Source organism: Lissotriton vulgaris, chromosome 1_1 (genome assembly GCF_964263255.1).
Source record: "Lissotriton vulgaris chromosome 1_1, aLisVul1.2, whole genome shotgun sequence".
Taxonomy (NCBI): Eukaryota; Metazoa; Chordata; class Amphibia; order Caudata; family Salamandridae; genus Lissotriton; species Lissotriton vulgaris.
Window position 1 is genome coordinate 1960696278 of NC_141685.1, and position 13154 is coordinate 1960709431.

Sequence of the window (13154 nt, forward strand, 5' to 3'; positions counted from 1 at the left end):
AGACATGTATTCTAATATATGAGAGCCACACCCAGGTCACCCTGACCCCTTTGACCGAGATGTTCCCAACAACATCCTCTACAGACTTTCACAAGGATCCTCATTCAGCTCCACTCTGTTCAACGCCTACATGACCCCAGTCACCAGCAATTTTCTGCAAAGACACCTCGCTCTGGGACTTCATCTGGTGGCCTACCGAACTCGAACCCACAGCCGTCCCAGCAACCCAAACAAAGAACATCAGAATAGTAATCAACAACAGATTCATTATGACCGGCTAAGTAAACGCAGTATCAGACTACTGCTTTTGCACACTTAAGATGCTCAGAAACAAATCAAAAGAGCTCCCCACTAACACTCTCAGAACCATCACCCAAGCCCTCATCACTAGCAAGCTGGACTACAGCAATGCACTCTGTGCTGGAATGAACACTCAACTGACCAGAAGACTCCAGACCATACAAAACTCAGCAGCCAGACTCACCCTCAACATCACACCCCGCAGGGACTCCCAATCGACAAACAAGAAATTTTAAACATCCTCATGCACACATTCGAAGCCTTACATAACATGGGCCCCACATATCACAACCACTGTATACATTTTCACAAACCTACCAGACACATTCTATAAGCCAGACTCCTTATTGCCCCCCACCGCAAACATACGCAGTACTAGATCTGGCAGCCGTGCCTTCTCCTACCTCACTCTTAAAACCTGAAATGACCTGCCCCTGCAAGTCACAGTCTACTTCTCATTTTTTTAATTCCACAAGAAACTGAAGATCTGGCTATTCACCTAGCCCAAACCCTAGCTCAGCCCATATAGCTCCCACTTGAGAGGCAGGATACCCTCTTGGGTCCGATGTGCACTATGCAAATGCACATAACATTTTTAATAGGTTAAACTATGTTTAATTCAACTACTGCCATTTCAATTTTATTGAACAATAATTTTCTGACAAAGTTTAATCACACTATTATTTTGATTTGACCTTTTTGTGCCACAACTTCTTTGTGACACTTTTTCTTCACTGCAAACCTTTACATGTCGTTACAAAACAACATAGTGTCTTCCACATTTAAGTAATGTAACTATAACAAGCGTCCTTCAATTTCTGAAATTGCTTGAGTTAAGAACACCTAGCAGACTGAGAATTATATAATCAATGCTTATATCTATGTTAATGAATTCATATACTTTACATTACTGATCCAGGGCAATGACCAGCAGGTAAAAGGGTGACCACAAGATCTTCTTTCTGAAAAGGAAGAGAGAAAGATTCACTGTTTTTATTCAAGTGTAGGTTTTGCATGGTATGCCTCGGTTTACATATGCCTAATCTCAGTCTTGATAATGGGCAAAATAAGAATGCTCAGTGTGCTACGGTGCAACTGTTTACATCCCTTTCCAAACCCTCCAGAGCCTTAATTTTCAGTTGGGATTTGGCTAAACTGATCTCTCCTTCCCATGCCACCTCCACTTCCTTGCCTAATCCGCACTCATTTAAATATCTCCTAATGTTATACATTTATCTCTCCTCACCACATTCTATACCCATTCAACGTTCCCTGAATGCTTATGGCTGAACCGCTGGCACCATTCCAACTTGAATAGGCAAAGTAATTGGATCCCAGCATGACACACCATAGACCATTGAATGGTCTAGTTTTTTGACATTCAATCATTGGCTGTCATGCTTCCCATGTAAATCTCCACCAACTTTTTTCCTCACCATTTACACGTTCAAATCAATGAACTGTTCATCTCCTCGGTGCCTATGGCTGTTGTCCTATATTTTGACAGGCCTCCCATTAGCCCACAAAACACACAATTATGTACCCCTGCAGAATACAAATTCGGCAATAGAAATTTTGGAAACAAATGACACGCTTCTCTTACCACAAAATTGTTTTTAAATTAATGTTTATTATTTTCACCCAAAAAACTATACAAACATTAATATTACTCAGGTCGCAACATACAATTTAAAAATGGCACAAGATTCAATTCAACCAGTGGACTATCCAGTGGTTTACAAGACGCAACCCCTGAAATTTTACTTCGTGGGTGCTACAGCTCAGATTTTTGCTACACAATAATACACAGAGCGATAGTGTTCTTCATTCCTGATCTTCGCCCTACTCCACATCAATAATCTCATCAGGCATACTTTTCCAAATTTTCAAATCTTGTTCTCATTTCTTATAAGTACAAATTGTAAATGAATTTGATCACCTACAACTCATTCTCGCAAATCCTCAGATCAGGATTAAAAGATTAGTCCCACTTCTTGCGATCATTCATCGCTACTCTTCTCTTTGCGAGTAACGTGCCAAGTGCCGCAAACCTATAATTAATGGTGACTTTCTTAAATCTCGTATCAGCCCCAGGAGACATTGATTTCCCCCTGCTCTTTTCAGTTGATGCACAACTTTTGTCAAATACAACTCCACTACTTCACATGACCACACTATGTGCAGGAAGTTGCTGTCATCTTATTTGAAATATGGGTACGAGCCATGGCCCGTTGGGTGTATCTTATGTATCATAAATGGAGTAAACCCCAGGCACAATTATATAAACAGCAGCAAAACAGGCACTACTAGAAACCTACTGAGAATACAAGAGGTTGCACTCCACGTAGCATCGCCCACATAATCGATTGTGTCTCGTTTACACTCACATTTACCCTTTTTAGTGCAGTGGGCATTTTCCACAGAGTGCCTGGAATATGCAGGCCAATTAACATTTCATTCCCACAAGCAAAACAATATCAGGGAATATTCTGGTTACTGTGTTAGGGCGTGTTCTGGATATCTCCTCCAAGAATGGTAGTCATTGTTTTGCCTTTTTGGAAAAGAAAAATAATTGTCCAGCATGTCCCAGAGTGTGCCCTGGAATTCTCAAAGAACCTAAATTCTTCGGTCTCATACAAATCCTCCATGAACATGCAGCCCATTCCATCCATTCTTATTACTCAACTTATCAAGACCATATGTAGCAAACTGTGTTACCATTACGGCTATCTTAGTTGCCCTACCACAAATTCTGGACATCGAGGTCACCAGATAAGATATTCTCAATTTCACCTTCACCAAACTCAAAATCTGGTATTTGTTAGGTCCACAGACACATGACAACCCTTCAACTGGGAATATTATCTATTAGGAGTATTTTCAGCCACCGCACCATATGCAGAAGCTGTGGTACCAAGCAATACCATTCCAGGCTAGGAACAAGTAGTCCACCATGTTCGTAGGGCAACTTCAAACTGTTCAATTTGACTCTAGGGTTATTACCCACCCAGATCAAGGAGCAGGTATGCATCAAGTTCTCCAAAGATAGGGCTTGTCGACGAACCAAAAACACCCTGGAACCATGTTACCTAAACTGTGGTTCCCTAGCCGATTTTTGGTGGGCCGCCAAAGTTGAAGCAATAAATAAAGATGCCTTTACATTTTGTATTTATCTTGTTACATTTGCAGTGCTCCAAAGACAGAGATGAACTGTCAGGCAGTGTCTTCTGACAGATTGCTGCTTATTTTTCTAACACAGGGATTGGAGTTTACAAATTTACTCATTTTGCAGTCAAAGAAATAAAACCAATGAGTGTGGAAGGAAAGTCTGTAGGATGTAATTTTTTTAACACATCATGACACTTTAATTTGTGAAGCACAAATGATAACTAGTCCCTGAATCCCGATTTTCACATATCACTTGTGCGCAATATTGTTTTATCTGTAAAACTGGTAGTCTGTGAAAATGTAGTGGCTATTTCAAAATGTGCTGTCTGTACACGACACTGCCCTATTTTAATAAAATATACACTAGCCATGCAACAGGTTGCTCCATCATGTACTTAAACTGTCAAAACAAAAAACACGTCCTTTTTGTGCCACTTAGTGTAGTGAGAAACTATGGAAGCAATCTCATTATTAGGAGCTCTGATAATAGCCTGATTATGCCATGGATCATACTATCGTAGGGTTTGAATACTAGAAATTCCCTCAATATGCCACCTTTCCCCAAATCTACATACCGGGGCTGGAGGTAGCGATAAGCAATAGTTTGAATGCTGTTTTGAGCCTGTGCAAACCTAACTTGAATGTTTTAAGGGTTTTCACCAGCTCTTCCCTAAACTTTTTCTATACTGAGGAAGGTTGGAAATGTCCTATTTCTGTGAAATCATGAAAGCCGTAAATCTGCACTAATGCAAGAAAATATACTATTGGTGATTTTTTGTGACTTTCTTAAAGAATTGGGCTTCTAAGTGGGACTTTTTGTTTTTATTAATAGTCTATTTCTGTAGCTATCTATCGGCTGGCTTCACTGTAAGTGATAGCATTCTGCTCTATCAGAAGGAGTATTTAATTAAATCTGCACTAATGCAAGAAAATATACTATTGGTGAACTTTTGTGACTTTCTTAAAGAATTGGGCTCCGAAGTGGGACTTTTTGTTTTTATTAAAAGTCTATTTCTTTAGCTATCTATCGGCTGGCTTCACTGTCAGTGATAGCATTCTGCTCTATCAGAAGGAGTATTTAATCACATTAAATATTTTGTTCAGTTCCAGGAACTACTGTAGCAATGTATGCTTTTTGAAACTAAAAATATTTTTACCAATATTTGTTGTAATGGTAAGGCAGCTCCTACAACAATAACGTTTTACAAAAAAACAAGTCAAAACAAGATACGCATTGATCAAACCAAAAAGGCTGACCACTAATGCCAGACCTGTTGGATTTGTAAATGCTTGTTTTTTTATTTTTAAAAAAAACATCTTTCCCATAATCTAGTGACATTGGTTTTCCATTATGAATATATTTTGTACATTATGGCATGCATCAACACATTTTACTGAATGATGCTTAAGAGAAATGGTACCTAAAAAATTCACAGTAGTTTAGCACAATGTTTTATTCCTAGTTGCATTTTTTTGTGAACATTTTGGGTAGATGTAGGTAACTTCCATTTACCGAGTCCTTAATAGCGATAATTATCGAATCGCTATTAAGGACTCGCTAAATGGAATGTAGGTAGGAATCACTAAAATATTAGCGATTCCTTACCATTCCTTAATAACGAATCGGCAATTCCGATTCGTTATTAAGGAATACCTAGCCATTCATTCCGATGGGCTAGGAGGCCCATAGGAATGAATGGGAAGAGATTCCCTATTAGCGATTCGGTATTACCGAATCGTTAATAGCGGGAGGTATTGAGGTAATTGAAATTTTTATGGTCAAGTATGTCCCCTAACGTGTACCCCAACGTCTCCATGTACGTGCTTAAAGTACATGTAATTTCCCTCCATGACCGAATATGAAGACGCAAATACATTTGCGTCCAGCGTGAACATGTCCTCTTTCAGATCCACCATGAATGGATCGATAATTCAGTTCCTAACCATGCCATGCCAACGTCTTTACATGGTACACTTTTACGTTTTTCCTGGCTCTGCCGAGCTAGGCCCTGACTTCTGCCTCCGAGCCCTTTCTGCTTTCTTTTTTCTGAAAGCTGCAGCATGGACACGTATCCCTGACCTCTGCCTTACTTCCTGCCGAGCGGAGTGGTGCCTGGCTCAACCTGGCCTGCCTGCCAAGACAGTATTTTGCCTTCAAGTTATCTGTTCAGCCTCCTCGAAAATACATTCCTGTCTAGTGATTTAGGTAAACATATCCCTGGCTGCAGAGCAAAGAGCAAGTCTTCCTGTCTCCATGCAAGTAATTTACAGTTCCCGTTGCCATAGTAGGCTCATGGCCCCGCACGTAGACACGTAGACACATATGCACGCACTAGCATTCAGTATAGTATAGCCTCTGCCCGAGAGACCTTTTACTCCAGATAATACATCCTCCAAACATAAGATACCAGATATGTTATAGGTCCAGGTCGTTCTGACATCCCAGACTTCTGTCTCCTCTACTAGTGTTAAAGTTCTCCCCAGTTACACGTCTATGTCACGTCATGCTAGCTGCGCGCGCATCCGCACTTCTGCTGACTCTGCAGATTACCTCTGTGCATACACCCACTTATGACACTTTCTGTGACGTCTACCTTACGTCCACATTATACGCCTCCGTATACGCCTATTACACGCCTTCTTTCACGCCCCCTGCTACGCACATGTGTTCTTATCTTCTCCTTTTCACTTGTTACGCCTCCTATATGCAATGCTAATGTACCGTTTTACTATATATATTGTGCACTGTTAATATAACGTTGACTTGTCCTGACATTGTCTTGTCATTTTCCTGAAACCCTATTGACTTGTCCCGTGGCTCGAGCCATCAAATTAAAGCCCGTATGACTCAGATACCACGGACTCTGCCTCTCATTTGATTGAGCTATTCTTTTACTTATCAGAAATTATATGGAAAAACTTGTATGGTAAATTATATTTACCACATAATTTGGCGCCCGAATAGGGACCCCTCCCCCACCCCACGCGCCGGCGATGCGTCGCAGGCCTTGCCCCCTGCCACAGCCGTGACGGACTCCTATGCGCATCTGCAGGTTTTCCTGTATCTCCCTCAGGCCCACGGAGGTGACGGAGACTGCGGTCGACATCCAGACGAGGCGGTGAGGAGTGCGGAGGATCCCGACCAGAGCCCAGCCGAGAGTAGCAGTGTCCGAGGTATCCAGAGGCCCACCTGTTCCGATGTGTCGAGGCGCATGCGTAGTAACCAGTCCAGTCTGAGGCCTTTGAGTTCAAGTTCAAGTATTGCTCCCTGTGAGTACCGTTGCTAGGGACGCATCTAGACAGGTGCATTAGTTTGTGTCCGGTCAAGACAGGTCTGGGTACACAGTCCTGGTCCGTACGTGTTCACTTAGGTGAGCACGGTATGACGTGTCTCTTTATGGGACCGGTCTGTACTGTTTGGCAGTGCATCTAGTGTTTCAGTAATTCAGTGATCCAGTATTCGAGTCTTCTAGCCTTATCTTACATGATTCCAAGTATTGTGTATCTGTTCGAAATGTTTTAATGTATTTTATGTCGTGGTATGAATGACTGTTTGCTTTTCATTACTGTGGTTTTTGTGTTCGAGTCGAAGTAATAATGCCACTGTTTCCGAAGTTACGTCAGATAGGAACCAGGAAAGGGATACTTGAAGAAGCAGTGCCCGTTCCGCCTAGGGACACTCCAGGGCACTTTATGTACCACAAGCACGGCTTAGATGCCATTCTGTATTTAGACTTATGGGTCGATTACACTAAACACCTAGACGAGAAATATAGATGGCCTGTTTCAGGAACATGGGATGCTGAATGCATCATGAGAGTAGAAGAAGCATTATGGAAAAAGAAATCCAGACAGTCCCAGAAAGATGCCATAGAATTGTGGCGTAAAGAATGGCATAGAAGGACAGAGAAAGAATACAGAAAAGCAGAGAAACATAGGGAAGATTCAGAAAAAGACCGAGAAAAAGAATTAATAGAAGAAGCTGAACGAGTTAAAGCAGAACAATTAGATCGACAACGAAATGCACTTGTTAATGGCATGTATCCTCTCCTGACCGAGGGCCTGTCTAAGGCCAACCCGGAAATGCCAAGTAATTTACCGCCACCCTTGGTCCCGGCTAAACTCCATCAGACCGCAGCAGATATATTCCTTTCTTCCTATTTAGATGGTGTAGCTCCAGCATATACCAATGTAACCGTACCACCCGGTAACAATGCACAACAGCATGTTCAAGTCCAGGCCACGACCCCTCCACGTCACCAATTTCCCGTGCATGTTGTCACTTCCCCCGCCACAGGTCCGCCTGCCACTGTTCCCCCTGTTCCTGGTCCGCATAATCCGTTTGGCACAACTGCAACACAGAGTCCAACTCCGTTGCATGTACCTCTTCTACCTGCTATGACATCAACAGCTACACCACAGTCAGGTTATGCTCATGCTTCCGCTTCGGGAGGTGCCGAAGGAGGCCACCACCGAACCCCGCCACAAGTACAGCGACTGACAATGAGAGAATTAGCTACACTGCGTACCCCGAAAGCGACCCCTTCTGAAAAGCTTAAACAATATATTACAGATTGTAGATATGATCCCGTACCAGGCAAGACTGGGACTATGATGTTAGCCTCGTTACGTTTATGACGTGTTGCAGATTATTTGATTACACTACCAGGGATGCCCGAACAATTAGACAGGATATATCATTTTATTCAAACTGGAGAAGGCCCTGAATGTATTCGTGAAGCCATGGCATTTCAGAAAGTCGAGACACAAGGGTTAATATTACGATTCTTGATTAATGGTTTGATAAGAGAACGAGATCGACCAGGTTTTGTTCAGGAAGAGATGGATGTATTGACTAAATGGAGTCAGAATATTGCAGATTGTAAGCATGACAGAGAGAAATGTATAGATGCCATGTCTAGAAAAATCCGTAAAGAAATAGTAGCCATACATACCCGACAGAATGCCGAAAGGACAGCCGAGTCAGATAAGAATGAATCCTCAGAAGAAGAAGAATTAGAAAGTCCGGAAGTGCAGCAAGATACGATAGCGTATGTAGGTAGAGCGAAACCTCCTAAACAGTACCCTTTAGGTAATCCTTTTGACAGACCCATTCGTCTAGAAAACAAGAAACGTTTCCTTTCCCCCATTCCAGAACTATGTTCTCTTGAACAAGTATTCCAACAGACCGATAATATACTGAAAGAAAGATTAGGTTACTACGAACTCCATACAATGCCTGAACAGAAACTGGCACGGTCCGCAGTACAGTGGGCTGGTGATAGCCACGAATATAATGATGACGCAGTAGCGCAAACATTTTTAAGTCTTTCCCCAGACGAACAACGATTAGTTGGCACGTATATGATCCAACATCTCATTACACAATATGAAAATCAGCATTCTGATCCAGGTCCCTTATATGATTTATTAGACGACTTACTTCTGAAAAAATGGAGAGGCCTAGGTACTGATTTGATTAATACGATTCTAGAACAACGTCACAAATTCAGAACTTTCTTAACTCCACATTTTGTTCCAGTCCCACCCCCAGTAAGACAGCCATATCACCTAGACAGACAGAATCCCTTAAGAGAAGTACATCCAATTCAGAAGCCAGATAACACGTTTCAACGCGTATTTGTATACACTCCTTTGACTAAAATGGAATTATTGGAAATGAAGAAACTAGTACCTAGTCACGATAAAGACCCTGCAGGGTTCCACCGTGAATTAAAGGATATGTTACTGATGGGAGATTACACGTATTCAGACATCCTTAAAATGTTGAAAGTATTGTTGCCAGTAGGGATTTACGAGAAACTCAAAGAGAAAGAATGGGAGGTGGGAGATAAAAAGATTGTATGGGCTGAATTAGAAGACGAGGAAAAGACACGTACCCCAGGTTTAGGTCTTGGGGACAAAACTAAAGCGTTACCAGGATTATTGGTACAAGTCTTGCCCAGATTACTAACAGTTAAGAAAGAGGATTGGGATGCAATTTCAGCCTGTAAGCAGAAACAAGACGAAGACACTAGTGATTTTTATTCGAGATTCGAGAAATGTTTTATTATTAATAGTGGCCTGAAAACAAGTAGTGAGTCATATCCACATCTTTTTGTGACCAAATTGGTCGAAAACTCCTTACCCCAGGTTAAGAATCGTGTATTGAAAGTTGAGAGTACGTGGCAGGCAAATACGCCTTCCCAAATGTTACAAATGTTACAGTACCACCAGAACAGGATTAGAGAGGAACATGATCACGAACAGAGACGTATGAAAGACACGAAAATGAAGGTATTAGTAGCCCAGTCAGTTCCAGCAGATGGTCAGAGAAAGGGTCCGACACAGTCCAGTCATTCGGCAGCTCCTGTTAAAGGGAACTGTAACTATTGTAAACAGCCAGGCCACTACATAAATGAATGTACCGTTCTGAAACACAATATAGCTACAGGTAAAACGAAAGAAAGACCACGTCCGCCTAGACAGGATCAGGTCCAGCAACTTACTCCGCAAAATGCACAGCCTATGCCTATTCCACAACAGACGGTTGCGGTACCACAGCCCCAGCCCATTGCCGCAGCACAGCATGTCACACAGCAGATGTATCAGTATGCACAGTCAGAGTATCCAGATTACCAACAGTATTCATGAAACAGCCTAGAGAGGGAAGTAGGTTTGCCTCTCATCGAGATTCCTGTAGATCAAGAGGGTCCTTATGTACATAGTCAGGTATTAGGAAAAGACAGAAAATTTTTGATTGACACAGGGGCAAGCAGAACTACAATTAGTCATGACGAGGTTCCAGGGGCACCCCTCTCAGGCTCACAGAATGTTTCCCTTGGATTTTCAGGAAAACCGATTGTTAATGAAGTATCGAAACCAGTTCCCCTTGCAGTTGGTCCGTTGTCCCGTACTACAGATTTATTGCTTACGAAATCATGTCCAGAAAACCTGCTTGGTATTAAAACGCTGAAAGCTCTAGGAGCTGTAATTTGTTGTTCTCCGGAAGGAGTGAGATTGTTTCTACGTGACTTTAAAGGTCACTATGTGTTGAGAGATTTTGATCCCCGATTACAGAATGTACCACAGCATTTATGGGCACAAGGTCCGACTGATGTAGGTTGTATGCATATTACACCATATCGTGTTACCCTTAGAGAAGGTGTTGTTCTGCCCAGAATCCGACAATACAAATTGCCACCTGAGGCTGTAGCAGCCTTATTGAAAATCATTGACGAGCTTATTGCTCAAGGAGTAGTTGTAGAAACTGACTCCAATATTTGTAATTCTCCAATCATTCCGATTCTTAAACGTACTGATCCAAATGCACCTCCCGTTTACCGACTAGTGATTGACCTTAGGGAGCTTAACAAATGTATCATCCCTCAGTATCCTGTGGTCCCAGATATTTCATCCCTATTGACTGCCATTGATTCTGAAGCGGTGTTCTTTACTGTAATCGATCTCAAGAATGCCTTCTTTAGTGTTCCTATTGATCCGGAAAGCCAGTACCTTTACGGATTCAGTTTAAATGGCCGAAGCTTTAAATTTGCACGTGCACCTCAAGGGTTCACGGAAAGTCCGAGTATCTATAGCCAAGCATTGAAAAGACAACTTGACAGTATCCACATGCCTGCTAACACTGCCCTACTTCAGTACGTCGATGATCTATTGATCACCGCCCGAAGTGAACAAGAATGTGAACATGCATCTCTGACAGTCCTATATTTTCTAGCCGACAAGGGACACAAAGTGTCTCCTTCGAAGCTGCAATTCTGTGTTCAGCAAGTTGTTTACCTTGGTCACTTGCTGTCCAAGAGGGGGAGACAGTTAACACCTGACCGCATCCAGTTAATTGTACACATGCCACAGCCCATGACACAAAAGGAGGTACGGGCCTTCATAGGCCTCACTTCTTACTGTAGACAATGGATTCCTCAGTACGCATATCTAGCCAAACCCCTTATACAGTTGACAACCCAGGAGGCAGCGTCATCGACTGTCCTCCCTTGGACTCAGGAACATACACAAGCTTTTGACGATTTGAAGAAAGCCCTATGTCAAGCACCTGTTTTAGCGACACCATGTTACAGTAAGCCTTTTACACTTTTTGTCACAGAACGCGAAGGTACTGCATTATCAGTTCTCACCCAAGATCAAGCAGGTTCACACAAACCATGTGCTTATTTTTCCAGTACATTAGATCCAGTAGCCCAGGCCCTGCCTGCGTGCTTGAAATCAGTAGCAGCAACAGCTCTAGCAATCAGACAAAGTGATTCTATAGTATTAGGACACCAATTGACAGTACAGGTTCCACATTCCGTGGAAGTTCTCTTAAACCGAACACAGACTCAACACTTGACTATAGCACGACTGACAGGTTATGAATTGACGTTATTCCAGCCACACATAGAAATCCGACGCTGCAATACACTGAATCCTGCTACACTTTTACCGTTAAGTACAACAGACCCTATGTCACATGACTGTGTAGAAGTCATTACCACTATGACAAAACCCAGACAAGACTTGACAGACATCGCATTACCAGATCCGGACCTGACACTTTATGTGGATGGTTCATGTATGAGAACAAGTACAGGAGAGTTAGTGGCCGCATATGCAGTAACCACTGAAACTGAAGTCATAGAAACACATCGTATTGACACCCTGTCTGCCCAAGCAGCAGAACTCATCGCTCTGACTCACGCCTGTATTCGAGCCAAGGACAAGAAAGTTAACATATACACAGATTCCCGTTATGCATTCGGAGTTGTACACAACTTCGGAGTCCTTTGGCAAGAGAGAGGTTTCTTAACTTCCCACGGTGCCAAAATACAGCATGGTCCCCTCATTCAAGCTCTGTTAGAAGCAATACATTTGCCTACTGCCATAGCCATCATGAAGTGTAAGGCACACACGAAAGTCACAGATACCATTTCCCAGGGTAACGACCTGGCAGATCGAACAGCCAAGCATACAGCTCAGACTCATACTCATACGATTGATATGACAAAGACAGTAGTTCCGACACCTTGCATGACGGTTAAAGATCCCGCACTAGATGTAATTGACATACAGACACATGCTACTCCAGACGAAATCAAGAAATGGACAGAACTAGGAGGGATCCAGACAGAACAGGGATGGATGACGAAGGGAAAAGCCACATGGTTTCTCCCCGACTCTATGGTTCAAGTTATCATTAACACAGCACATAGCCCTGCACATTTAGGAGAAAAAGCCATGTTAGACAGTATTCAAAACCTTTGGTTCAATAAGCATTTACGAGCAGCAGCAAAACAGAAAGTGCGTACTTGCATGATCTGTTGTCAGTTCAACCCCGGTAAAGGCATTCCCGTAGAACAAGGTGGATTTCATCCTCCTGATCACCCTTTTGAAGTCCTCCAGATGGATTATATCCAGATGGAACGTTGTCGAGGATTCAAGTATGTCCTCGTAGTTGTATGTGCACTTTCCCGATGGACAGAAGCATATCCAGTCCCAGATTACACTGCCGTGACCACTGCCAAGCAGTTGGTTCGCGAATTTTTCCCGAGGTTTGGTTTGCCTCGTGTTGTGTATTCAGATAACGGACAGCCATTCTCGTCCGAGCTAATGAAGCAGGTTTCCCTTTTGCTAGGTTACCAATGGAAGTTCCACTGTGTTCGGCATCCCGAAGC

At 42.6% G+C, this 13154-nt stretch overlaps 1 protein-coding gene across 3 annotated transcripts in view; it reads right to left on the bottom strand.

The window, feature by feature from the left end:
* DCLRE1C (DNA cross-link repair 1C) overlaps positions 1-13154 on the bottom strand; it is a 343172-nt gene that overhangs the window by 264342 nt on the left and 65676 nt on the right. For all 3 annotated transcript variants that reach the window (XM_086919715.1, XM_086919712.1, XM_086919710.1), the window contains exon 5: positions 1207-1262. In XM_086919715.1, coding sequence (XP_086775841.1) covers positions 1207-1262 — 56 coding nt within the window. The remainder of the gene's footprint in view (positions 1-1206; positions 1263-13154) is intronic.